Consider the following 27,769-nt stretch of genomic DNA (forward strand, 5'->3'; position numbering starts at 1 on the left):
GACCTGTAGCACTTTGCACCACGGGTAAAACTTACAGCTTGTTTTTTCAGCACCAGCTTTTCCACATGAAGTCATCGTGATGGAGTAAGGAGAATGGAGTGAAACAGAGGACACATGAAAAGATGAGACAACAAAACACATGGAGAGACACAAACACTATCATGCATACACACACACACACACACACACACACAAAGTGAGACAGAAAATGTGACAAAATGCAGGGAATGAACATATGTCCTTCTAAACTGACAACTCACTCCAATGTGATAACCTTCTTGTGAAGATGGGACACTAAAAATTCACTTCACAGATCAGAGGTCAAATCTCGTAATTTCCTCTAATAGTCATAGTCCGGTCTATTTCACATATACTGTGAATGCACTTGAGCAGCTTTGCATAATAAAAGTTGATGCTTCGTTATCTGACACACTGATCCATTTCTAACGGAACAATGTTAGACCTGTGATCGCAATCAATACCATCAGGCTGATGAGGTGGGAGAGGGATGAGGGTATCAATACCCAACTGTGACAGAGCAAAACATACCCTGGACCACACATTGCACACATACACACCAAACATTGTCCAGCAATGGAAGCAGAAATGATACCTTCTGACTTGCTTATCGAGTTTAATGACCAAGCTATCGCTCCAACCTTCCATAGTAGATATAACAGCCCAGAAGCTGAATGGTTTTACTGTATATAAATGGGTCGTCTTTGACTGTGTCATTAGAGATCATACACAATATCATCTGAGCCATTTTCTACAGAGTTAGTACTGGATGCTTCAACTTAGTGCAGTGAATTGAACCATTGTAGATATACTGTACTGTACACACGAATGCACACACAAAAACAGTCATGAGACTCTTTCTCCATCTCACCACACACCCTCACACATGCACGCATGCCTGCATGCAATCACACACACAATCACCCACTCTGAAATGTTATGTAACCGTGGCCTAGCAAAGGATGTTGCACATGATGTGGATGTGCACACTGTGATGACACTGAACTCTACTGAGGGTTAGCCCCACCCACCCCCCACACTATAATCGGACTGACATCACTCCAGCGGGCCTCAAGGCTGCTCTCATCAACTCGTTGCTAGGCAACCCCATTCGTTCGTTGGCGCACTAATCTGTGAACCTAAAAGACGGGGATAAAGTGAAGGGGAAAATGTAAGAATGCTAAAAAGGAGAAAGAGCAAATCCTTCATGTAGTGGCGTTCATCTGGGCTGATTCTGCTGTGCTGAGTGCTTAAGACGGAGAGAGACTGTTTCTTATGAACCTGTCTAAATCAGAGAGAGGAGAGGGGGAGAGAAACTGAGACAAAAAGAAACAGACAGAGAGAGAAAGCTACAGAGACATAAAGAGAGATGGAAGGCCAGAGACTGAGACAGAGAGGGACTGATAATATAGGCCACCCTCTCTTTCATATCCATCTGCTCCATGTGCTCAGCTACAGGGCACCTTGCCCCTTCTGCTACCTAATCCCTCACACGCTTCCTCACTTCAAGTGTTCTATATGATCTATCTCCTTCCCTCAGGCTGTACTATACAGTACAGTGCCATCTTTCCCTTTAACCTACACTATGTAATGAATCTGTTTTCCATAAAACAAGTTTTATGGAAAACTCGGTCAATATCATTGGTCCAACTTATTCAAATTAGCTTGAAATGGATAGAATACGCCAGTCCCATATACCTGACTCTTCCCTCACCTCCAACCTTTCCTTAGCCTTTATCTCTTCTGTTTGCAGATATGTGGCGAACCAGCTGTAAGCAATATAGTGGAAGGAAGCTCTGGTCAGTCCATTGGAGGGATAGGCCTAGTTAACAAACAGATCTGCAAACACTGGAGAAGTATTTATATCCTGAAATAAATAGATAATCTCACTAAAATACATTTTAATAAAAAGTTAGCAAAAATAGATAAAATATTGCTACCATGGAAAGGACAATACCTGACTGTGGAAAAATCACCCTGATTATCTCTTTAGTCATATCCCAGTTTATCTATTTACTTGTGGCCACCTAATTACTTGTTTTTTTTTAATTATATGAGAAAAATATATTACACTTTATTAGGAACAGCATGCCAGACAAAATTAAACAGGCATATTTATATAATGAATATGAACTCGGAGGGCAGAAATTATAAAATATTAGAGCATTTGACCTTTCACTAAAGGCTTCAGTTATACAAAAGCTATACTTAAATCCAAACTGGTTCTCTAGCAGATTAGTAAGAATGGCCCTTTTCCCTTTATTCAGATTACAACCTCTCACTTTCCATTATTTGAAAAATAAATCATCTCCAAAATACTGCTATTTTAAAAACAAGCCATAGAAAGCTGGTTGGAATTTCACTTTAATCCACCAGAAACGACAGAACAAATATTAAAACAAATACAATGGTTAAACTCAAATATACTAATTGATAAAAAAAAATATAAATTAAAAGACAACTGTATAATCTAAATTATATCATAAATAGGACTGGTGGAGTTATGTCACACATGCAGTTAGCAAAAATATATGGAAATGTCTGCTCTATCCATAATTACAACCAACTGATTGCAGCATTACCGCAAAAATGGAGGAGGCAAGTGGAAGGGGGAGAAGGTAAGGAACTTGTTTGTCGACCTTGCAATAAAGACCAAAATTGGTTAAAGAAATTTGTGACAAATAAAAAAGTATACCAGTTTAATTTAATGGTGGGTCCCCTGCGGGACGGTTGAGCTAATGTAGGCTAATGTGATTAGCATGAGGTTGTAAGTAACAAGACAATTTCCCAGGACATGGACATATCTGATATTGGCAGAAAGCTTAAATTCTTGTAAATCCAACTGTACTGCCCAATATACAGTAGCTATTACAGTGAAATAATACCATGCTATTGTTTGAGGAGAGTGTACAGTTTTGAAAATGAAAAGTTATTAATAAACAAATTAGGCACATTTGGGCAGTCTTGATACAACATTTTGGACAGAAATGCAATGGATCATTCTAAAAGGTTGCACATACACTGCTGCCATCTAGTGGCCAACATCTAAATTGCACCTGGGCTGGCATAATACATTATGGCCTTTCTCATGCATTTGAAAGATGGTACAATTTAATTTTTTTTTTTTTATTCTTGGTATTATCTTTTACCAGATCTAATGTGTTATATTATCCTACATTGCTTTAACATTTCAACAAACGTCAAAGTGTTTCCTTTCAAATGGTACCAACAATATGCATATCCTTGCTTCAGGGCCTGAGCTACAGGCTACAGTATATATATATACATTCAAGGATTTTCTTTATTTTTACTATTTTCTACATTGCCATAAAACACTCCTTCCGAGGCCTCCAACTGCTTTTAAATGCAAGTAAAACTAAGTGCATGCTCTTCAACTGATTGCTGCCACACCCTCCTGCTCGACTAGCATCACTACTCGGGACGGTTCTGACTTAGAATATGTGGACAACTACAAATACCTATGTGTCTGGTTAGACTGTAAACTCTCATTCCAGGCTCACATTAAGCATCTCCAATCCAACATTAAATCTAGAATTGGCTTCCTATTTCACAACAAAGCCTCCTTCACTCATGCTGCCAAACATACCCTCGTAAAACTGACTACCCTACCGATCCTTGACTTCGGCGATGTCATTTACAAAATAGCCTACAACACTCTACTCAGCAAACTGGATGTAGTCTATCACAGTGCTATCTGTTTTGTCACCAAAGCCCCATATACTACCCACCACTGCGACCTGTATGCTCTCGTTGTCTGCCTCTCACTACATATTCGTCGCCAAACCCACTGGCTCCATGTCATCTATAAGTCTATGCTTGGTAAAGTCCTACCTTATCTCAGCTCACTGGTCACCATAACAACACCCACCCGTAGCACGCGCTCCAGCAGACCAATAAAATTTGATTTGATTTTATATTTCACTGGTTACCCCCAAAGCCAACACTTCCTTCGGCCGCCTTTCCTTCCAGTTCTCTGCTGCCAGTGACTGGAACGAATTGCAAAAATCACTGAAGCTTGAGTATTTTATCTCCCTCTCTAACTTTAAGCATCAGCTTACCGATCACTGTACCTGTACACAGCCAATCTGTAAATAGCACACCCAACTACCTCATCCCCATTTTGTTACTTATCCTCTTGCTCCATTGCACCCCAGTATCTCTACTTGCACATCATCATCTGCACATCTATCACGCCAGTGTTAATGCTACATTGCAATTATTTTGCCTCCATGGCCTATTTAGAAACATACTTCCCTACTCTTCTACATTTGCACACACTGTACATATATTTTTTATATTGTGTTATTGACTGTCCATCTGTTTATGTGTAACTCTGTGTTGTTTTTGTTGCACTGCTTTGCTTTATCTTGGCCAGGTCGCAGTTGTAAATGAGAACTTGTTCTCAACTGGCCTACCTGGTTAAATAAATGTGAAATAAAAAATAAAAACATTAAATAATAATAGTAAAACTATGAAATAACACATATGGAATCATGTAGTTACCAAGAAAGTGTTAAACAAATCAAAATATATTTTACATTTTAGATTTTTCAAAGTAGCCACCCTTTGCCTTGCACACTCTTGGTATTCTCTCAACCAGCTTCATGAGGAATGCTTTTCCAACAATCTTGAAGGAGTTCCCACATATTGAGAACTTGTTGGCTGCTTTTCCTTCACTCCGTGGTCCAACTTATCCCAAACCATCTCAATTGGGTTGAGGTCGGGTAATTGTGGAGGCCAAGTCATCTGATGCAGCACCCCATCACTTTGCTTGGTCAAATAGCCCTTACACAGCCTGGAGGTGTGTTTTGGATCATTGTCCTGTTGAAAAACAAACGATAGTCCCACTAAGGGCAAACCTTATGCGATGGCGTATGCCGTAACATTATATAAGGTAGCATTGTTTAAAGTGGCTAGTGATATATTTACATCATTTCCCATCAATTCCCATTATTAAAGTGGCTGGAGTTGGGTCAGTGTCAATGACAGTGTGTTGGCAGCAGCCACTCAATGTTAGTGGTGGCTGTTTAACAGTCTGATGGCCTTGAGATAGAAGCTGTTTTTCAGTCTCTCGGTCCCAGCTTTGATGCACCTGTACTGACCTCGCCTTCTGGATGATAGCGGGGTGAACAGGCAGTGGTTCGGGTGGTTGATGTCCTTGATGATCTTTATGGCCTTCCTGTAACATCGGGTGGTGTAGGTGTCCTGGAGGGCAGGTAGTTTGCCCCCGGTGATGCGTTGTGCAGACCTCACTACCCTCTGGAGAGCCTTACGGTTGAGGGCGGAGCAGTTGCCGTACCAGGCGGTGATACAGCCCGCCAGGATGCTCTCGATTGTGCATCTGTAGAAGTTTGTGAGTGCTTTTGGTGACAAGCCGAATTTCTTCAGCCTCCTGAGGTTGAAGAGGCGCTGCTGCGCCTTCTTCACGACGCTGTCAGTGTGAGTGGACCAATTCAGTTTGTCTGTGATTTATGGTGGGAAATACACATGTGGAGATCATCCGTTCACCTACTCTGCGTCTCACAAAGACACGGCAGTTGGAACCAAAAATCTCAAATTTGGAATCATCAGACGAAAGGAAAGATTTCCACCGGTCTAATGTCCATTGCTCGTGTTTCTTGGCCCAAGCAATATTCTTGACTGACCTTCATGTCTTAAAGTAATGATGGACTGTCATTTCTCTTTGCTTATTTGAGATGTTCTTGCCATAATATGGACTTGGTCTTTTACCAAATAGGGCTATCTTCTGAAAACCACACCTTGTGTCACAACACAACTGATTGGCTCAAACGCATTAAGAAGGAAAGAAATTCCACAAATGAACTTTTAACAAGGCACACCTGTCAATTGAAATGCATTCCAGGTAACTACCTTATGAAGCTAGTTGAGAGAATGCCAAGAGTGTGCAAAGCTGTCATCAAAGCAACTTTGAAGAATGTAAAATATAAAATATATTTTGATTCGTTTAACACTTTTTTGGTTACTTCATGATTCCATACTAGTTATTTCATAGTTTATGTTTTCACTATTATTCTACAATGTAGAAAATAGTACAAATAAAGAAAAACCCTTGAATGAGTAGGTGTGTCCAAACGTTTGACTGGTACTGTATATACACAAAAAAAAAATATGGACGAGTGGAAATTATGCAGACAATTACATTGGTAAAAGCCACAGTATATCTGCAATATTAAAGCTGATCTAAAAAAACAAAAAATACAAACACTGGAGAAGTAACTCACTAGGCTGGTGGATCGTCCCCTCCCCCCAACCAGGTAGCTATATAGGCCACTGTCTCCCTTCTGGCTCTAACACATTCCATAGTCAAACACTGAGGACTCATTAATCTATTAGACCCAACAGTTCCCAGAAAGACCTCAAAGCTACATGGAACCCTCTTGTATTATCTGTCAAAATGAAAACCTAACACACGCCAATATATAAATACAGCTTCTTGAATTGAAATGTATTTTAATGACATTCTCAGAGGTAACAGAAAAATATCTTGTCTCTCTCTGGGCGATTGTGCAGTCAACCTTCAAATGTTCTTGATTATGTGGATACTATTTATCAAAGTGCAGCTGCCTCTACTCTTAAACCTCTGGATGCCGTTTTTCATATAGTGCCCTTCATTTTATCACAGGAGACAGTTTTATTACTCATCACTGTATTCTTTAGCAAAAAGTTGTCTGGACCTCTTAAGTCACGTGGACAAGAAAATGCTCATCCATACATAGGCTGCGCTCCTAGTGGCCTGGGACTTTAACGCAGGGAAACTTAAATCCGTAATTTGAACAAGCATGTTACATATGCAACCAGAGGGAAAAAACTCTAGACCACCTTTACTCAACACACAGAGACGCATACAAAGCTCTCCCTCGACCTCCATTTGGCAAATCTGACCATATCTCTATCCTCCTGATTCCTGCTTACAAACAAAAACTAAAGCCGGAAGTACCAGTGACTCGCTCAATGCGGAAGTGGTCAGATGATGCAGATGCTAAGCTACAGGACTGTTTTGCTAGCACAGACTGGAATATGTTCTGGGATTCTATTACAGAAACTATTACAGACTACAAAGGGAAGCACAGCCGCGAGCTGCCCAGTAACGCGAGCCTACCAGATGAGCTAAATTATTTCTATGCGCGCTTCGAGGCAAGCAACACTGAAGCATACATGAGAGCACCGGCTGTTCCGGACGACTGTGTGATCACGCTCTCCTTAGCCATTCTAAGTAAGACCTTTACACAGTTTAACATTCACAAGGTCGCAGGGCCAGAAGGATTAGCAAGATGTGTACTCCGAGCATGCACTGACCAACTGGCAAGTGTCTTCACTGACATTTTCAACCTGTCCTTGACCGAGTCTGCAGACCAGCATAGTCACTGTGCCCAAGAACACCAAGGTAACCTGCACTCACATCTGTAGCCATGAAGTGCTTTGAAAGGCTGACCATGGCTCACATCAACTTCGTTATCCCAGAAACCCTAGACCCACTCCAATTTGCATACTACCCCAAAGATCCACAGATGATGCAATCTCTATTGTACTCCATACTGCCCTTTCCTGCCTGACAGGCCGCCCCCAGGTGGTAAAGGTAGGCAACAACACATCTGCCATGCTGATCCTCAACACGGGGGCTCCTCAGGGGTGCGTGCTCCATCCATCCCCTGTACTGCCTGTTCAGCCATGACTGCATGGCCAAGCACGACTCCAACACCATCATTACGTTTGCTGACAACACAACAGTGTTGATGAAATAGGCCTGATAGTTGATGAAATAGGCCTGATCACCAACAACGATGAGACAGCTTATTGGGAGGGGGTCAGAGACCTGGCAGTGTGGTGCCATGATAACAACCTCTCCCTCAACATTATCAAGACAAAGGATATTTGATTTGACTGGAAATCCCTTTGTGACAGGGGGAAGGGGAGCTTGATATGTGCAACAGGAAGGGGCAATTGAATGCAAGAAATTAAATTGTGAACACATTTCTAGCATTCAGTTTTCTACCACAAAACAAAAAATGTTTGGGTTAAGTGGGTTAAAATCTTCCTAGAAGTCGGAAAAACATGACGGTGGACAATGCTGATTTATATTATAAATCAGATGTATTGAATTCTCCGTGTGGTTTATATTAAAGGGCACTTTATTTAATATAACAGGATTTCAAAATTCAATATTGGTTCAAACGTTCTACTTAAAATATCAAAAGGGACTCAAAAGGCACTCTTTTCATGGAACTACCTTATCTACTATATCTACTGATATGGTTAGCTTTAGCCCAATGCTTGCAAAATTATTTTTGTTGTGCACTGTTATAGATGGTTTCAGCTGCAATACTAGCTAAGTCCTCTGAATTGAGCATTCAACGTTAGCTACAATGTCACACTAGCTATGTGCTAACTACAATGATAGCTATGGCTAACTATAGCCACAATGCTAGCTAAGTCTCTGACATTATCTATATAATATAGGTGTGCTGTAGGTGTGTATGTTATGTTGGACCTCCATAAAGGGGCACTAGCCAAGTTGTCAAATGGGCAGAACTACTGAGTTTTCAATGGTCTTATTGAGGAGGAAGCATAAACATGCTGTGCTATCAGGAGCTCTGGCCATTGCCAATAAGGTTGATGCCGTAGTTGATGTAATGGTGGCAGAAGGCTTAGTATAAAATAAAATACAATTGTATATGTCACATGTGCTGAATACAACAGGTACAACACCTTATCGTGAAATGCTTACTTAAAAACTCTTAACCTCTTGAAGCTATGGGGGCGCTATTTCATTATTGGATAAAAAAACGTGCCCGTTTTAAGCGCAATATTTTGTCACGAAAAGATGCTCGACTATGCATATAATTGACAGCTTTTCCAAAACTGCAAAGATATTATCTGTGAGTGGCCCAGAACTGATGCTACAGGCGAAACCAAGATGAAACTTCAAACAGGAAATGAGCAGAATTTTTGAGGCTCTGTTTTCCATTGTCTCCTTATATGGCTGTGAATGCGCCAGGAATGAGCCTGCCCTTTCTATTGTTTCTCCAATGTGTCTGCAGCATTGTGACGTATTTGTAGGCATATCATTGGAAGACTGGCCATAAGAGACTACATTTACCAGGTGTCCGCCCGGTGTCCTTTGTTGAAATTGCTGCGTAATCTACAAGCTGCACGCAGTCATCCAGTGATTGAGAGGAGTGAGGAGACTTCCACGAACGATATATCATGAAGAGATATGTGAAAAACACCTTGAGGATTGATTCTAAACAACGTTTACCATGTTTCAGTCGATATTATGGAGTTAATTTGGAAAAAAGTTTGGCGTTATGATGACTGAATTTTCTTTTTGTTTTGGTAGCCAAACATGACGCAGAAAACGGAGCGATTTCTCCTGCACAAATAATCTTTCAGGAAAAACTGAACATTTGCTATCTAACTGAGTCTCTTCATTGAAAACATCCGAAGTTCTTCAAAGGTAAATTATTTTATTTGAATGCTTTTCTGTTTTTTGTGAAAATGTTGCCTGCTGAATGCTAACGCTAAATGCTACGCTAGCCTGCAATAGCTATCAATACTGTTACACAAATGCTTGTTTTGCTATGGTTGAGAAGCATATTTTTGAAAATCTGAGATTACAGTGTTGTTAACAAAAGGCTAAGCTTGAGAGCTAGCATATTGATTTCATTTCATTTGCGATTTTCATAAATAGTTAACATTGCATTATGGTAATGGGCTTGAGGCTGTAGTCACGATCCCGGATCCGGGATGGCTCGACGCAACCAACAATGCAGTTCAAGAAAGAGTTTTATTTAAAAATTACTAAAAATATTTAAAATATTTACTAAATAAACTAAAGTGAAAAATAATAATGACAACTTTTAGGGCTTTCCTCTGACACCGCATGGTAAACAGGTCCTGGATGACAGGAAGCTTGGCCCCAGTGATGTACTGGGCCGTACGCACTACCCTCTGTAGTGCCTTGGGGTCGTTTGCCAAGCAGTTGTCTTGGTGTACTTGGACCATGATAGTTTGTTGGTGATGTGGACACCAAGGAACTTGAAGCTCTCAACCTGCTCGACAGCCCTGCCGATGAGAATGGGGGCGTGCTCGGTCCTCCTTTTCCTGTAGTCCACAATCATCTCCTTCGTCTTGTTTACGTTGAGGGAGAGGTTGTTGTCCTGGCACCACACGGTCAGGTCTCTGACCACCTCCCTATAGGATGTCTCATTGTTGTCGGTGATCAGGCCTACCACTGTTGTGTCATCGGCAAATTTCATGATGGTGTTGGAGTCGTACCTGGCCATGCAGTCATGAGCGAACAGGGAGTACAGGAGGGGACTGAGCACGCACCCCTGAGGGGCCCCAGTGTTGAGGATCAGCGTGGCGGATGTGCTGTTACCTACCTTTACCACCTGGGGTGGCCCATCAGGAAGTCCAGGATGCAGTTGCAGAGGGAGGTGTTTAGTCCCAGGGTCCTTAGCTTAGTGATGAGCTTTGAGGGCACCATGGTGTTGAATGCTGAGCTGTAGTCAATTAATAGCATTCTCACATAGAATTTATATCTGATTTAAGATTAAATATTTAACCCAGATACAGTCAACCATGTTACTTGAACTGGCACTTACTCTAGTAAAATTGTTTTATTGAGATGGGAACACCTTTTTTATGAAGTTGAACATGTACTCCTTATGACAGAATGTTAAAATTAGAAATACAAATTGTATAAAAAAGTTATTTATTTTTGACCAAATTACAGTACCCAAAAGGCACTCTATTGGTGGAAGGACCCAGTAGCAGGTGTCTTGGGTATCCCCTAACTGCATCATTATGGCTAACTGAGGAAATATACCAGAAAGTAGAATTACTAACGAGAGGATGGGCTAGAGCAAACTTGGTCCTGTCCATTCCCCCGCAGCACTACACACCTGATTCAAATAATCTAAGCTTGATGATGAGTTGGTTATTTCAATCAGCTGAGTAGTAACAATCGAAGACATCGAAGACCGATTTTGGAAATCCTTGGGCTAGAGTAGCACTTTAAAGAGATGACAGTAGCTAGCTAGGCTTATGTTCCCAAATGACTATTGGTTGTTCTTAGCAACACATCAGCTCATTCTCTAGCTGTTTTAGAGGGAATAATTGATCAGCAAATGATTATATAAAAAGAGAAGATTATGACCATCTAATATTCTTAATGCCCGCAGCTTGGCTCTTTGGAGATGGAGGGTAGGATGTTTGTTTAAAGGTCAAAGGGGAGATGTGTCAGCGTAAGTGTTAAAGGTCAAAGGTAGATTTATGTGTTACCTAGTTCCAAAGCTGCCCCTGGCCCCTGTGGTGGGTGAGTCGAAGGAGTCCCCCGGTTTGGGCCGGTACATCTGTGATAAGATGGAGCTCAACTCGTTGATAACCGTGGCCTTGGGGTCGGACGTGGGTGGGCTCCTTAGCTCCGGGGGCTCGCCCCACAGCTTGGACGACCGATGGGTGGGAGTCCTGGGAAGATTCGGGGGGGACATGGACCCGGGTGGAGGAGGAGGGACAGGAGGGGGCGCCCCGAAGGAGTCCAGGGATTCTTCCATGAGGACGTCGTGGTAAAGTGCAGTGTTCTTGTTGATGATGGGCTTGTTTTTGGGCTTGGGGGGAACGGGGGGTCGGTCATCGAGGTAAGCCTGGCCATCAGTATAGACCATAGAAGTGTTCTCCAGGGCACTGTTGTACCCGCCCTCCGACGACAGTATAGAGATGCTGGAAACTGTGGAAATTGTGCTGGTAGTCTCCATACAGGGGTCTCCACTGCTGCGACTGTCTACCTCCTCGATGCCTGAGTCAGTGACACCTTGCTCAAAGCCACCGTTGGGGGGCGGAGGGGGATAGGAGGGTGGGGGCACGCAATTGGACATCCCGCTTCCCCGTCGGAACTGGCCGACAGGGGACGGGGCGTGGGTGTAGTATGGGGGTGGATTTGGCCCCCTGTCCCCCATACCGTTGCGTCTCTCTTGGTCTCGTTGCTTGAGCAACTCAGCGATGGCCGTTGCCTGGTCCTCAGGGATGTCGATGCTGTTGGCGAACTCCAACGGTGGCGGCAAGGGCTCGGAGAAGACAAACTCCTCCACCTCCTCGATGTCCACTGAGGCCAGTGGGGGAGGGGGCATGCGGAAGGGCAGCTTGATTGGCTCGTCCACCGACCCCCCAGCCGTGATGCTCTTCCCCCGTGGCACAGGGGGTAGGGGCATGGAACTGTGGCTGTTGGTGGGGGGTTTTGGCTGGTTGGGGTCTCTCAGTTCACTGGGGATGCTGTTGTCCTGGGCTGGTGTATTCTCCTGCCCCCTGTCTTCCTCCTCTGGGCTGTTTTTGGTGTGCACCATCAGCAGCCCGGCAGCTTTCTGCGGTTGTGACGTGTTCACAACGTCGATCTGTATGCTCTTCCCATCCTGCTCCGCCTGCTGCCTCTCCTCCCTCGCTCCATCCGACTCGTACTTCTGCTCCGTCATCTGTCTCCTCAGGCCTACCACTCTGCCTCGCCCCAGAGTTGTCGTGGAGGTAGCGAAGCTTGCCTCGGTGTTGGAGCGGAGTTTGGTATCGATGAAGAGGGGCTGATTGAGGCTAGGTTTGTGGGGGTTGGGAGGGAGGGACTGGGGGGCATCGCTCTTGGGGAGCGGTTGAGGTTGAGAAGGGGGTGGGGCTTGCGTCGCCATGGTTGTTTGTGTCTGCTCCTTCATGGCTCTTTCCCGGGCCACCAGCGCCAGGGCGAGGGGCGAGTTAGGGTCCAGGGCCTTACCTGTGACGGGGTGCAGGTAGTCCCTTCCTCCGTTGGAGCTGTAGGTCTTGGGTGGAGTGGCCGGGAGACTGACGGGGCTGTCCAGGTTGGGGTACTGGCCAGTACGCGCGGTCAGGGGCTCCCTCACCACCTGGGTGGGCTCAGGGGTGTTGAAGTCTGTCACGTTACCCCCACGGTCACCCCCTTCTTGTGACCGCAGCAGGGTGGAGGCCGGCGGGGGAGCCATTATCCTCTGCAGGTGCTCATCATTACTGAACATCCCCTCATCGATAGACTTGGACTGGAGTAGGCATGGGGCCTGGTCTCCCAAGTCCTCATCCCCCATGTCGGTGGAGAGGAAGCCGGGCGAGTTCCTCCGCGCCTCCAGCCTCTTCTCCCGGTCCCTCACTGCCCCTGCGATGGCAGCCGCGAAGGGGTTGTTGACAATGGGGTCTTCAGGCCTCAGTCCCCTGCCCCCTGCCCCGGGCGTTAAGGGTGGGTGTTCGGGCGTGGTGGGCTCGATCTCAATACTGCTGCCCTGGCTGCTCTTTCCACTGCTACTGGTGGACGGCTCCTTGACGATGATGGTGGGGATGGGAATGGATGAGAAGGTCCTCTCAGTTGGTGTGGTCGGCATGGAAATGGCGTCTGAGGGCAGGGCACAACAGGTCTTCTCTGGGCTGTCCTCCACATTGGGCTGCTTGACCAGCATGCCCTTCCTCCTCGCCGGCTTGGCAGGCACGTACAGCGCCTTGTTGCCCACCTCCGAGTATGGGTTCTCGGGCACGGGTGCCCGTCCTCTGCTTCTACTATCGTACTGTTCTGAGCTCTGGCGGTGATAACCTCGCCTTAACGTCCCTACATCTACTGTGCGGTTGCCAAGGATAGTGGTGTTGGAACATTTTCCAGCGGAGTTGAGCGTGAGGCCCGGTCGGTTGGTGCCTAAGCCCCGTGGCGTGGGGGAGACGGATGGAGAGTTGAAGGAGGAGGGGGGAGACGGGGGGGAGATGGCCGGGGGAGGGGGAATGTCCTCGGACGTGTCGGGCATGGAGAGGCTGCGGGTGAACTTGAGTGGGGGAGGGGTGAGGAGCGTCTTCTCCTCTTCTGTTATACCTGAGAGGGAGAAATAAAGTGAGAGAATGAGAGATGGCGAGAAAGAGAGATCTGTCAATTGTACATGTGTGATTCTATTCCATTTCATCTTTCTTATCGAGATACATTTTTGGGAGAGTTCACTTAACTTTTTAAATTCTGTAATCAGTTTTAGAAAGTTGTCTATGGGTCAGGTGTGAGGATTGCCTTCTATGTTCCAAATATTACAAAGTATGCTCAAGCTACTGCATATACTGAAGTTACTAGCTACTGAAGCTAGCGCAGTCATAACACACAGACCTGCCTTTGGGCTATTATTGGCTCTGAGTGGCGTGATGAATTGGATGGAACATGGATAGAATTAGTTTCTATGAAATACTATTGCTTCATCATAGACTGTGGTTTCAGCGTATGGGTAATATACTGTCGCCTCAGAGCACAATTTGGCAAGTGGATCACTCTAATTTGTTCACATCACACTTAATGAAGCCAGTTACTCTCTGGAAACGGTAATCATGGTAAAGTGGGGCCATACATTAGACACACACCTATGGACTTCTGTCTCCTCATGGTGCCACCCTTGGCAAGTATGCCCAGGAATGCCCCCCTTCTAGGACTGCCTGGCATGGTGGATGGTACCACTGCCACACCCCCCTGGCGGTCGTACATGGACTGTAAACCAGAGTTGGGTAGATTTAGAGTATTAATCAATACCATGCTTTAGATAGAAACGTCTGCTAAATGGCATATATTATACTGTGTGGAGTAACTCACATTCATGTCAGTAGGCGTGATCAAACTGCGGCTGGAGGGGCGTGGCTTAATGGTGGCCACCTTCGTGTCCACGGCATTCTGGGAAGGTGACACCTCGTCCACTTTATCTGCAAAACAAACCCCACCCCCTATGAGTGACAGGGTAAATAGGGCGGGACTTCTTTAATCCTAAAAATGTCACGGGCCAAATGCGGTTGCAAGCCAGTCATTTTCATGACCCCTTCCTCAGTTTCCAAACTAAATTGAGGCTGAAACAGAGAAAGAATGAACACAATAAAATAAAATAAAAAACATGTAATTTTGGTAAGAGGCCAGCCTTTGAAGCCGTGCAAGCCTTTAAACTTATATTATGTAATATTTAGTTGTATTTGTTTTTGGAAAGCCTCCATGCATTTGGGATGTTACTGTACTTAGAGTGACTTGAAAACATATCCTCTTCTTCTGACCATCTACACACAGAGGGAAGAGAGTGGAATCAGCCTTAACCTGGACTTAGATTACTAACAACCTCTAACACACGCACACACACACAGAATCATACAGACATACACATATATTCTGAAACTATGGGTGACTTCTTCTATCTGGCCATTTTCTGAGGCATGATGTGTATAGATTCAGTTACTGATGCCACTTCATTCAAAACCACTCCAATTTCATCCTTATCCCATGCAATCTGTTATGCTGTGTAGATCCTGCTATATAACATTATTGCCAATCTGTTGCCAACTTTTCTAATCATATAGGATTGAAGCCTACAGATTTATTATAATTCATGTTGCAGGATCAACAAAACAGATGGCATGAACTCCAGTTTTTACAGACTAGTTTTGAGATGTGAAAACATCTGACAAACTTTGATTTTGGGGTGAACTATCCATTTAATAGTTCATGAGTTACCTGAATAAACCAAAGTTCAACATTTCACCTATGTGACGATGCGTCTGACATAAGCAATGTTTGAAATTCAATACCATGGTGTCACATTATTGAGTCTGATGTCCATTCAGTATGCACAGAGATTAGACTGGAATAAAATCATGCATTCTCATTGGTGCAAACAATTACATTCAATGACAAATCAACTTACTACTTACTGTAAGTTACAGTACTTGTTGTCAGGGTTGGGGTCAATTCCATTTAATTTCCAGTCAATTCCGGAAGTGCACTGATATTCCGAATTGGAATTTCGTTTACTTTTTGAATAGTCAGTCGGTATTCACGTAATAATAAGGAATTACCCTCGACCACGGCCACAAATTGGGGAAAAACAAAATTCCTTCCCATTGACCCCCATTGTAAAAGAGGCAACTTCAATGTGGATGTTTTGTTATACAGAAATAACAGAACATGCTGAAAAGCTGCTGTGTTGTTCAATGTACAGTACATGTAGCCAGGTTAAAAATGCCGACCTACGGTTCGCAATGCTCCCACATAGGGAAATAAAGCCTACGAGAAGAGCCCTGTGGCTTCAGGCTATTCGGTGTGGGAGAGCGGGAAATGTGGAGACGCGGTGTCCAAGTAGGCTATGTGTGAAAAACATTGAATCACAGGTAAGACATTTAACTTGTTTAGTACAGTCTGTTTGTAATTCCACCCACTACTTGTAGCTGTATAGTCCGTTTGTTTGTGTTGTTGATCTTGGCTAGCTTAATGATCCGGTTGGTAGCTAGCAGCATCGTCATGAAAAGGTGCATGATGGAAGTTTTTCTAACATGCTGACCACACCGCTCGTGTCGCGTGCTGACCACACCGCTCGTGTCGTGTTGCAAAATACATTTACACATCCATGTTATTCAATCATTGCACCCACATTGCTCGCGTGCGCTAAAATAGAAGTCAGTTCTATTTGTGATGCTTGAACGCGATGCAAGTCTTGGCTCTCCCGTCTCCTCATTGGTTTATGGAAGCATATATACCCACATGCCATCTCCTCATTGGTTATACGCACGTGGGTGATTGAAAGATGAACTGAGGTCGGTCGGTCGCTTGTGGTAATATACCTTATTATGAAAGTTAGATGCGAACCGTGATATAAAGTCCAAAGAAGAAAAAGCCTGGAAGGAGGAGAGATGACTAGAAACGACTCGGTTGACTGTTTTATGTGCAGATAAATTTTCGGAGTAGAGGAACTTGTTCATTTCAGGTAAAATAACAACTCAACGTTTATATCCCAGGACAAATTAGCAAGCAACAGCAAGCTAGCTAAATAGGACAAATTAGCTAGCAACTGCAAGCTAGCGAGCTAAATTGCCATACATGTTTAATGCTTTTAGACCTGTCCCCAAATTAATATAATTGGTTCAGAGTTGGTTTTGATATTTCAACCTGCGTGTCGTGATCGCGTTTGGTGTGGGGGGACAAAATCAATTTGCGCACGAAGGTGCACACGGACGTTTGGGGGCATGGTGTAAGTAGTGAGAACGCTAGAGAGCAGGCAATGTTGAAAAATAATCTTCAGACATGTCGTACTTTTCTTAAATGTAGTTTTGGAATGAACTAAAACAAGCAGACAACAACTAAATTGGTTTGAATGGGGTAACCTAGTTATCCACAGGTTGTTTTCCCCACAGTCGGACAGGATCGCTACTTTCTATTTAATACCGACTGGGTCTATTGACCGGAATTTGAATGGAACTGCCCCCAACCCTGCTTGTTGTACTGACTTTATCATGCAAATATTACCAGACAATGACATACTGAGTAGGTATCTTTCTCAGGAGGAAAACACATTTGTAAATGAAACAAACCACTTTGTAAATATAATAAAAAAAGATAGTTAATACAGTCAATAAAACCAAGCCATACAAGTCAGTGATTTGTGGGTTAGTGCTCAAGTCATCCATCCAACATACTGTACTTTGTGTGAAACATGCCTACGTAACTTACCACCTTTCTTTTTCCTTAGTGTGGCTTGGGAGGGATAGAGAAAGAGTGTTCTGTATTTGATATGTGTATTTGACCCGGGTCTGATGAAAAGTACACAACAAGGCCAAAAGTATGTGGACACATCTTCAAATTAGTGGATTCGGCTATTTCAGCCAAACCCGTTGCTGACAGGTGTATAAAATCGAGCACATAAACATTTGCAGTAGAATGCCATCTTTCCAACAAGTCAGTTCGTCAATTTTCTGCCTTGCTAGAGCTGCCCCAGTCAACTGTAAGTGCTGTTATTGTGACGTGGAAACATCTAGGAGCAACAACGGCTCAGCCACTAAGTGGTAGGCCATACAAGCTCACAGAACGGGACCACTGATTGCTGAAGCACGTAGCGTGTAAAAATTGACTGTCCTCTGTTGGGGGTTACCCTGGGGGTCGGGTGTGGGGCTACACCAATGCCATGATTACTGTATATATGTGATGACCTTTGTATACTTGCAATGCGCAATGATGGAAAAGTACTGGGGAATGGAGATGTAGTGCTTTAGTTCTCAGGCTGAGAACTGCCTGCACCTGCTGAGTCACGCAGCCTCAAGGCCGAGAAAGTAGAGTGAGAAACCACAGTCTAGACATGTTTTTCTCATCTTAGATACTTTGTATCTAATCCAATGCAACAATGTTAAGGTATGATTGACGGTAGATTGTCCACACCAACTAGTATAAGGAGGGATGTCTCCTGTTTCACCACACAGATCTTTACTATAGACTACTGAGGTATTCTGTATGTGAATCTCTGTCTGCAATTGCATTTTGTTACTAGAGTTTTATACCAAGTTTCCTGTGTCTGTGTCATCTATCTGGAAGACTGAAACCTACATCACCCCATGCAAAGGACCACCCAACACCTCGCTTGCAACACTCACTACCGAGTTTCAAACTGCCTCTGGAAGCAACGTCAGCACAATAACTGTTCGTCGGGCGCTTCATGAAATGGGTTTCCATGGCCAAGCAGCCACACACAAGCCTAAGGTCATCATGCGCAATGCCAAGCGTCAGTTGGAGTGGTGTAAAACCCGCCGCCATTGGACTCTGGAACAGTGGAACGCGTTTTCTGGAGTGTTGAATCACACTTCACCATCTGGCAGTCCGATGGATGAAACTGGGTTTGTTGGATACCAGGAGAACGCTATCTACCCGAATGCATAGTGCAAACTGTAAAGTTTGGTGGAGGAGGAATAATGGTCTGGGGCTGTTTCATGGTTCGGGTTAGGCCCCTTAGTTCCAGTATAGGGGAATCTTAACGCTACTGCATACAATGACATTCTAGACGATTCTGTGCTTCCAACTTTGTGGCAACAGTTTAGGGAAGACCCTTTCCTGTTTCAGCATGACAATGCCCCTGTGCACAAAGCGAGGTCCAAAGAGAAATGGTTTGTTGAGATCGGTGTGAAAGAATTTGACTGGCCTGCACAGAGCCACCTTGGGGATGAATTGGAACGCCGACTGCGAGCCATGCCTAATCGACCAACATCAGTGACCGACCTCATTAATGCTCTTGTGGCTGAATGGAAGAAAGTCTCCGCAGCAATGTTCCAACATCTAGAGGAAAGCCTTCCCAGAAGAATGGAGGCCGTTAATAGCAGCAAAGGGGGGACCAACTCCATATTAATGCCCATGATTTTGGAATGAGATGTTTGACGAGCAGGAGTCCACATACTTTTTGTAAATGTATAAGCATGAAAAGCAAAATACCGAATTTGTAATGAGCAGCCATAAAGATAGAACTTTATGACATTTTCTATCCGATACAGCAAAGAAAAGACGGTATTAAAATAGCAATGAATAGCAAAATTAGTAGTAGAATTCATGCATGTGTCAACTGAGATCAGGGAAGTACTGTAAAAGTGAAACTGGCCTGACACTTTCAGTTCAGAAAAATCTCCCTCTTTCTCTTCACATCTCCTCTTCTCTCTATTCCCAGCCTTTCCCCTCTCCCTTCATTTATCTGCTCCCTCTATCTCAATCATCTCTCTTCCTTTCCTCCCACTGTGGTCGTTCAGTAGTGTTATTGATGTATTAAGTGTTTCTCCTGTTTCCTACCTTGCACACAGTGCTAATTTCGTCAACAATAACTATGATGAAAAACACTTGTCAACTACCTATTTTTCCAGACAAAAACTATGACAATAACGAGACAAGAGGCCCTGGAAAAAAACTACAACAAGTTACTTTTCATTTTAGCCGATGAAAATGTGACGAAACCAGAATTCCACACGAGAGTAATGGACATTTAATTTGACATGAAGTAAATTGTTATCTGTTTTGTCCAATCCTAAGCATGAATGCATCCATAATATTTCATCCAATCCTCTCATTGACAGAATTGACATCTTTCAGTTGGCAGGTCCGATTGAGCTGATCTGCCTGGCTCTCCCAGTCAATCTTATGAACTGATGAGAAGCCAGGACACTTGACTTGTAACTACCCTCAACTAGAAACAATGTTTACTCTCTCTCTTACTTTCATGTAGGCTATTTTTGCTTTGATCACATCAAAAGCTCTATTTTCCCATGTGCACTGTTATTCATTCATCTTGTGCTGCAGCTCTTACGCCACGTTTCCCAAATGCGAGTCATGGTTGCTTTTTTCCTAAGGGAAAAACTAATGCTATATATTGAATATTAGGAGTACAGTAATACTTCTGGTATTTTTGTAAATGCTCAAATTCTAGCCCCTTCAAGGAAACTGCTGTTATTTACCCCCTGGGGAATACATCTGAGATGTAAATGGTTTAACCTGTAGCCAAGGCTTTATGGTCTATATCAAGGGGGGGCAAAGTACTGCCTGCCGGGCGCTTCAATCCGGCCCACGAGATATAATATATATATTAAAAAAAATATATATATATATATATATACACACATACATTTTTTTTTACCCTTTTTTTTCTCCCCAATTCCGTGGTATCCAATTGGTAGTTACAGCCTTGTACCATCGCTGCAACTCCCGTACGGACTCGGGAGAGGTGAAGGTCAAGAGCCACGCGTCCTCCGAAAACACGACCCTGCCAAGCCGCACTGCTTCTTGATACACTGCTCGCTTAACCTGGAAGGCAACTGCACCAATGTGTCGGAGGAAACACCGTACACCTGGCAACTGTGTCAGTATCCATGTGCCAGGCCAGCCACAGGAGTCGCTAGAGCGCGATGGGACAAGGAAATCTCAGCCTGCCAAAACCGACACTGGGCCAATTGTGAACCGCCTCATGGGTCTCCCAGTCACGGCCAGCTGTGACACAGCCTGGGATCAAACCCGGGTCTGTAGTGACACCTCAAGCACTTTGATGCAGTGTCTTAGACCGCCGCAAATTGATTTTAACAAACAATTGGTCCCCCCCTCAGTTGAATTTCAAAATGTGGCCCTTGAGCAAAAGGTTTGCTCACCCCTGGTCTATATGGTTAATTATGAATGGCAATCTGCCACAATATCAATGTTGGCAGCTAAGGTATACAAGTGGATAGTAGATCTAGTTGGACGAGACGATCTGAAAGTGCACATGATGGAAGTCAACCCCAGGCTAGGGTGGGGGGTTATAAATTACATCCTGTTTCTTTTTTCTGTGGAGAAAAGCTGAGGACAGGGAGAATGAACATCTATCATCTACCTCCTAGCAGAACATCTATGATTTGTCCTTTTCAAATAAATCTATTCCTCTCCCCCTGACTTGCTTTGGGGTTTGTGTTATTGAATAATAACATCAACTGCTAACAGTACCATCTAAAATTCAGCAAAATATATTTTTCATAACAAAAAAATTTTTCAGCTGTTTGAAGCTGGTGCGCAAAACCGAAAGTAAAAGACGCAAAAACTAAACCTAGGAACAGGAAGCATAGAAATAGCCAACTTATTACATATCTACTGCTTCTTAGACTTGCTTTCAAAGCGAATGACAGATCTATAACTCACATTTCTATATGAATTTGGTCCGGTAACCCAAAAAGTTACATATTGCAGCTTTAATAGAAAAAAAGTATTATGTGACTAAAATGGATGTGTCAAAAAAAAACTACACCGAAATTGTCCCGAATTTAATTAAAACTAACGAAGGATGACATGACTAAAATGTGACTAAGACTAAAACTACATCTTAAAATAGCGGCCAAAATTAACACCACAAGTTTCATCCCCATTGACCATCTCTCTGTTTCTCTCTATCTCTCTCTCTCTCTCCCTGTCTTTCCTCCCGGTCTCCTCTCTCTCTCTCTCTTTTCTCTCTCCCTGGTTCCCTCCCATTTCCCTCTCTGTTTCTCACTTTCTCCCAATTCCTTGTATTTGAGCTCTCTCTTCTCTCTCCCTCTCTCCTCCTCCTCCTCTTCTTTCTATGTTTCCCTTTCCCCTAGCTGAGTTAGCAGGGTGGTGCTATAGCATAGCGTGCGTCCCTAGCTGCCCACCAGTTCCTCCTCCTCTCACCAGTGTTCTAAAGCAACCCGTCTCAGAAGCGCTGACTGTTCCCTCTGTCAGAACACATTACCATCACACTGCGCTCCCATTCAACACAAGGGCCCTCAAATGAGATCTTAGCCCACCACACATACACCCATACACACCTGCATACACACACTCACAAACGCAGACACACACCCACACACGCAGATATACGCTCTCTCACACACACACACACACACACACACACACACACACACACACACACACACACACACACAACCACACAACCGTGTCTTTCTAACTCGAAGACGCTAATGCAACTCTAATGTCATCTTTACAACTAGCCAGATACTCGTTTCCATGGTAGTTAAGCAAAGTAAATGATCTGTGGAGGTATTTTCACAAACGACCGCTCCTCATGCAATGACGCAGCAAATCACTGTGAGAAATCCGTAATAAATAATAGCAAAAGATATGACAATCTAAAACAATACATGGTTAACATAATTAACAGGATGTTTTGGTTTGAACCAATACTACAGCTTAGCTTCAGGTTCAAAAGATGAATAAAATGTCAATGAATCAGCATGTTGAATATTAGATGCCCTTCCCACACCAGTATGCTACATACTGTATGTTCAGCTCCACTCCTTACCTTTACTGACTTCCACTAATGGCAGATAAATAACAAACCAATAGGGACAGAAGGGAAAGATCGAAAAGAGGGCGTGGTTAAAGAGGCTCGTCTCAGTGACTCCTTTGTGAGAGCCTATCAGCTTGCTCCTTACCTAGTTCTTCCAGTTCAGAGGTCATAGACTTGGAGCGCATAGACAGGGCGGTTGTGGGGGCTCTCTTTGGCGGTGGGGGGGCTAAGAGAAAGAGAGAGATGGAGAGAGATAGAGAGAGTGAGAGGCAGAGACAGAAAAATTCATTAGGAATTTGGCCTTTATTGGCACATTTCAACACCCAACATCCATTTAGCGTTTTCGCATGAGTATTGGTTGTTGGGGCAGCATTGTGCTGCTACTGAGGTGGTGCGTACCTTTTTCTAGCATAGCATAAAGTGGTGTAGTACCTTTTTTGCGTGCGGTGTCCTCAGGGTCCATATTCCTGCTGACCGTTACCACTTTGATGATGAGGCTGTTCCCTGCATGACGGATCATGTTGACCACCTGCCTGTGGCCCACCTTCACCACATTCTCCTGGTTGACCTAACAACACACACAACACACACTCTTACAATACACATATTTATATATCTGTGCTCTAACACATACACACACACATGCACACACACACACAAACACACACATTAAACAGTATAACACAAAACAGATATGACAGTGTGAATTTGGTCCAGTAACCATGGAAACCTAATCCATTCAGACATTCCAGATCAGAATGTGTGTGAGTGAAACCATGGCAACAGTAATCACAGGCACCACGTTCACTTGTAATGCCAGAGCACAGACCCCATGTGATACTAACAGACAGAGAGAGAGAGAGAGTGAGAAAAAGAGATATTTAGGGAATTTGATACATTGTATCAGAAAGACAATCAAGTTGTTCCTTACATATATTTTTTACAAAAGAAACTGTTGAACTATTCAACATTTTAACAAATGGGGATCACACAATACTAAAACTGGAATGACATTCACAGTAACGGCTGCACAAAAAGAACTGTGTGCAAACCACGCCCCCCAAACATTCGAATGAGTACCTGCCTCTAACTGGGCTTGGTGTGGGCTGGCTTGTGTAAGGCTGATAAGGGATAGCCTGTGTTTGGCTATTCTAGGCTAACCTGTGTCAGGCTGGTGTGAGCTTGGTGCGGGCTAACCCACATTGGGCTTGGTGTGGGCTAGCCTGTGGTGGGTTGGTGTAGGCTATTCCGTGTTGTGCTGGCCTGTGTTGGGTTTATGTGCGCTAGCCTGTGTTGGACTGGTGTAGGCTAGCCCATGTTGGACTTACATGGGATTGGTGTGGGCTAGCCTGTGTAGGAATTGTTGTGGGCTAGCAGGTGTTGAGTTGGTGTGGGCTAGCCTGTGTAGGAATTATTGTGGGCTAGCAGGTGTTGGCTTGGTGTGCGCTACCGTGCTTGTTTTTACCTTGTTAGCTCAGGGATTCAACCAGCAACCTTTCGGTTACTGGCCCAACGCTCTAACCACAAGGCTACCTGCCGCCTCTTGCAACAGCTGCATAGTGCGGATCCCTGCCTATAACAAGTTTGAGGGAGTTCGTCCCTTCCAACCTCCCCGTGGTATTGTGCTATATTCTGTCGAAAACCAGTTAAATTTAAGAAGACCACGAATGGGGATTTTATTGCTCAATCTAACTAATGCTGAATATTTTTTTTTTTATAGGCCTAATCCACTGACGTCAGTTCAACTTCTAGTTTTCATTTATATTTGGTTAAGTTGTCAACTAACGTGAATTCAATGTCAAATCAACCAAATAATTCACCATGCCATTGGATTTAGGTTAAAAGTCGGGTGAAAAAAGGACTAAATCCCCTTACGTTCTTGCCTTTTTGCAAATTCAATCAGTTTCCCATGTTGATTCAATATCATCACGTTGAATTGTTTGTTTGGAGTGACATGTAAATAATGCTGATTCAACCAGTTTTTGCCCAGTGGGAATGGACACATGCTCTAACTCGCACACCTTTGATAGACGTAACACCTGCAAATTATTGCGATATTATAGTGACACCAACAAAAATGTAAACAATATATAGGCCTGTAGCAAATGCAGCATATGACATACATTTTTCACATGCAAATACAATAGCACTTTCGGTAGTACTCGGTAGCATGCCATTCCGAGAGCAGCATTTATTTTTCAACTCGAAGAAATGAGTCCAATCAGTGCTTAATGACAACAAAATCATGAACAACAGAATAGGCTAATAAGTCCTCCGTTGTGGGGTTATGCTCAGGTAAAACAATTAGGCTAATCTATATTTCCATATTTCCTTGAATATCAAGGGGTCTTATTATTGGAATGACTGAACATTTAACAGACTCTGTTTCTTTATGTAAAGATATAACCTAATCGTATTATTATCTGTAGTAGAAAACAATGGGTTAGAACATAACCAACCCATAAGGTGAAATGCAACACCATTTATGGCCAGCTATGTAAACTCTAACATTGATTTATCCCTCAACAGATGTACTTCAATTGGTAATGTTCATTATTGTCTTCTTCTAATGCCTCTTAAGCAGGTTGACATTTATTGGGGTGAGTCTTGTCCTTGCGGCAGAACTGAGCGATTTCCACTAGATGGTGGAAAAATGGGCTATATTGTAACAATTAATGAAAACAAAAATGTGTTTTTTTGTCTTCATTTTAAGGTTAGCGTTAGGCATTAGGCTTAGAAGTGTGGTTAAGGTTAGGATTAAGGTTAAAAATGAGATTTTATGACATTGTGGATGTGCCAGCTAGTGACCACACTCCAGAACAAGATTCAAGATGAAAAACGCGAACCTGCGCCTCTTAGGGGGAAGAGGTATAAAAGTAACTGGAACTAAATTGATTACTTTACTGAGCTTTGGTAATTCAAAAGTTATGTTACTGACTACATTTTTGGACAGGCAACTAGTAACTGATTACATTTAGAAACTAATCTACCCAACCCTGGGTACCAGTTTGAGTTTTTCCAACCACATCTTAACTAGCGTTGTATGGCGGGAACCCGGTTACTAGCTATGGTCACTAGCTGGCACATCCACAATGTCATAAAATCTGATTTTAACCTAACCATAACACTAACTTTAACCACACTTCTAAGCCACTTCAACTCATATGTATATATTTTATTATATTCTGCTGTATCTTAGTCTATGCCGCTCCGACATTGCTCATCCAAATATTTACATATTCTTAATTCCTTTCCTTTACTTTGGATTTGTGTGCATTGTGTGTATTGTTATGAAATTGTTAGATATTATTTGTTAGATATTACTGCACTGTTGGAGCTAGAAACACAAGCATTTCGCTACACCCTCAATAACATCTGCTAAACACGTTTATAGTGACCAATAAAGCCACTCCCTTTTCCTGGTACATTTATAATAACTTATTCATATGAACAGCATGGTGTGAAATGGAACTGTTAAATTAGGCTATATGTGATGTCTAAATCTGGTTTCTGCATGATGAATCAACACTCATGTTGGGGACAGACAGCCCATCTCAGTATGGAGCGTAGTTCACAATGCATGCAGACTTAGAGTATTCATATCATCCGGTAGGCCTACATTTGATGTAGCATAGCATATGCTACAGTAATATAAAGACAGATTGCGTGTCTAATTTCATCATCTCCATCTGGCTTTCGGGGGTCACCTTGTATTTTAATGGTAAAGATGATGCTTTTTTAAATTGTAGCTGCAGAGTTTTAAAACAGCCTATCACTCGAATAGCATTGCACTCTCGCAGTCCTTCTCTCTCTCCATCAACTCCATTCAAATTGCATCCAAAATAGATAATCCTGTTCTAGATTGATATGTAGCCCTATCTATAAATGTCCTACCCTACCTCCTTTCAGTTAATACATTCTATGCTGTATTAGCCTTATATTTAGCTAATTATTGATGGGTTATGCATAATATGCTTCTAATCTATAGCCTCTATATCTTGCGCAATACGCAAGCACCTGTGCTCCGCTGGCCTCTCCTTAAATGTTTTTTCCTTAGCTCTTGGGAGTCCCATGCAGGAAAAGCTAGACTAGAATTGCTTACTGGACATTATTTTTTTTTTGCATTTCTTATTCTAATAGACTATTAAAAAAGGGGCGTAACCTCTTTTTTTGCTGAATGTTAAATACAGCAGCCAATAGAACTCATGGGTAGTTTGAAAGAGGAGCAAAAAGGCGATGGCGGTAGGCTATAGCAGATATTTATTCAGACCCCCATAACCATTCAATCTTCGTGTTGAGAAGTGAAAGCCTTCTGCATACAATTCTAGTCATATATTATTCAAGAATATCATTAGAATTAAGAAGACAGAACTTACTGGAGGTAGGCTAATAACATTAGGGGAAATATTCTGAAAGGTATATACAGTGGTTCTTCCTTTAGAAGTTTTGAGCTTATGCCATGGCCGTTAGTGGTAGATGGTGGCATTCTGTCATTGCACCACACTATCACAAGGGGGAGTTTTTTATCTGTAGTCTAAACTGTGGCACAAATTGACTGTTCGTAAAATTCACAGCTGTGCCATATAGATTGCAAAATATTTGGGAAGAGATTTTCGATGGTTTATGAATTGACACGCAATTTTCTGTTCCTCTTGACAGCCATAATATTAAAAACAGTCAAATGCATTCTCTCCGTCGCCCATACACACTTTAAACATTTGGATAATAAATCATTTAAATCATATTGAAGATAGAAGCCGCCTCTAAATGAGTTCCGAGAGCTAACGATTATTATTATTATTAACCCTGCATTATAATTATATAAAAGCCCCTTAGATTTTCTCACAGACCAGAAATAAATCCTATTCATAATGAATAATCAGATGTGTGTTGAAAGCTTGATTTGATTTTACTTACACAAGTTGAAGTCGGAAGTTTACATGCACCTTAGCCAAATACATTTAAACTCAGATTTTCACAATTGCTGACATTTAATCCTAGTAAAAATTCCCGGTTCTTAGGTCAGTTAGGATCACAACTTTATTTTAAGAATGTGACATGTCAGAATAATAGTAGAGAGAAAGATTTATTTCAGGTTTTATTTCTTTCATCACATTCCCAGTGGATCGGGAGTTTACATA

The 27,769-nt window shown here is 43.0% G+C and overlaps 1 protein-coding gene across 1 annotated transcript in view; it reads right to left on the reverse strand.

The window, feature by feature from the left end:
* Nucleotides 1–27,769, reverse strand: part of LOC115113450 (SH3 and multiple ankyrin repeat domains protein 2-like) — a 168,359-nt gene that overhangs the window by 8,892 nt on the left and 131,698 nt on the right. Inside the window, exons 16-23 of the mRNA XM_065012945.1 lie at nt 23,061–23,196; nt 22,774–22,854; nt 22,641–22,655; nt 17,549–17,572; nt 15,070–15,108; nt 14,660–14,766; nt 14,434–14,557; nt 11,344–13,906 (exon numbers count right to left, since the gene is read on the reverse strand). Of these exons, the coding sequence (XP_064869017.1) occupies nt 11,344–13,906; nt 14,434–14,557; nt 14,660–14,766; nt 15,070–15,108; nt 17,549–17,572; nt 22,641–22,655; nt 22,774–22,854; nt 23,061–23,196 (3,089 nt within the window). The remainder of the gene's footprint in view (nt 1–11,343; nt 13,907–14,433; nt 14,558–14,659; nt 14,767–15,069; nt 15,109–17,548; nt 17,573–22,640; nt 22,656–22,773; nt 22,855–23,060; nt 23,197–27,769) is intronic.

The sequence above is a fragment of the Oncorhynchus nerka genome, linkage group LG28 (assembly GCF_034236695.1).
Source record: "Oncorhynchus nerka isolate Pitt River linkage group LG28, Oner_Uvic_2.0, whole genome shotgun sequence".
Lineage (NCBI taxonomy): Eukaryota > Metazoa > Chordata > Actinopteri > Salmoniformes > Salmonidae > Oncorhynchus > Oncorhynchus nerka.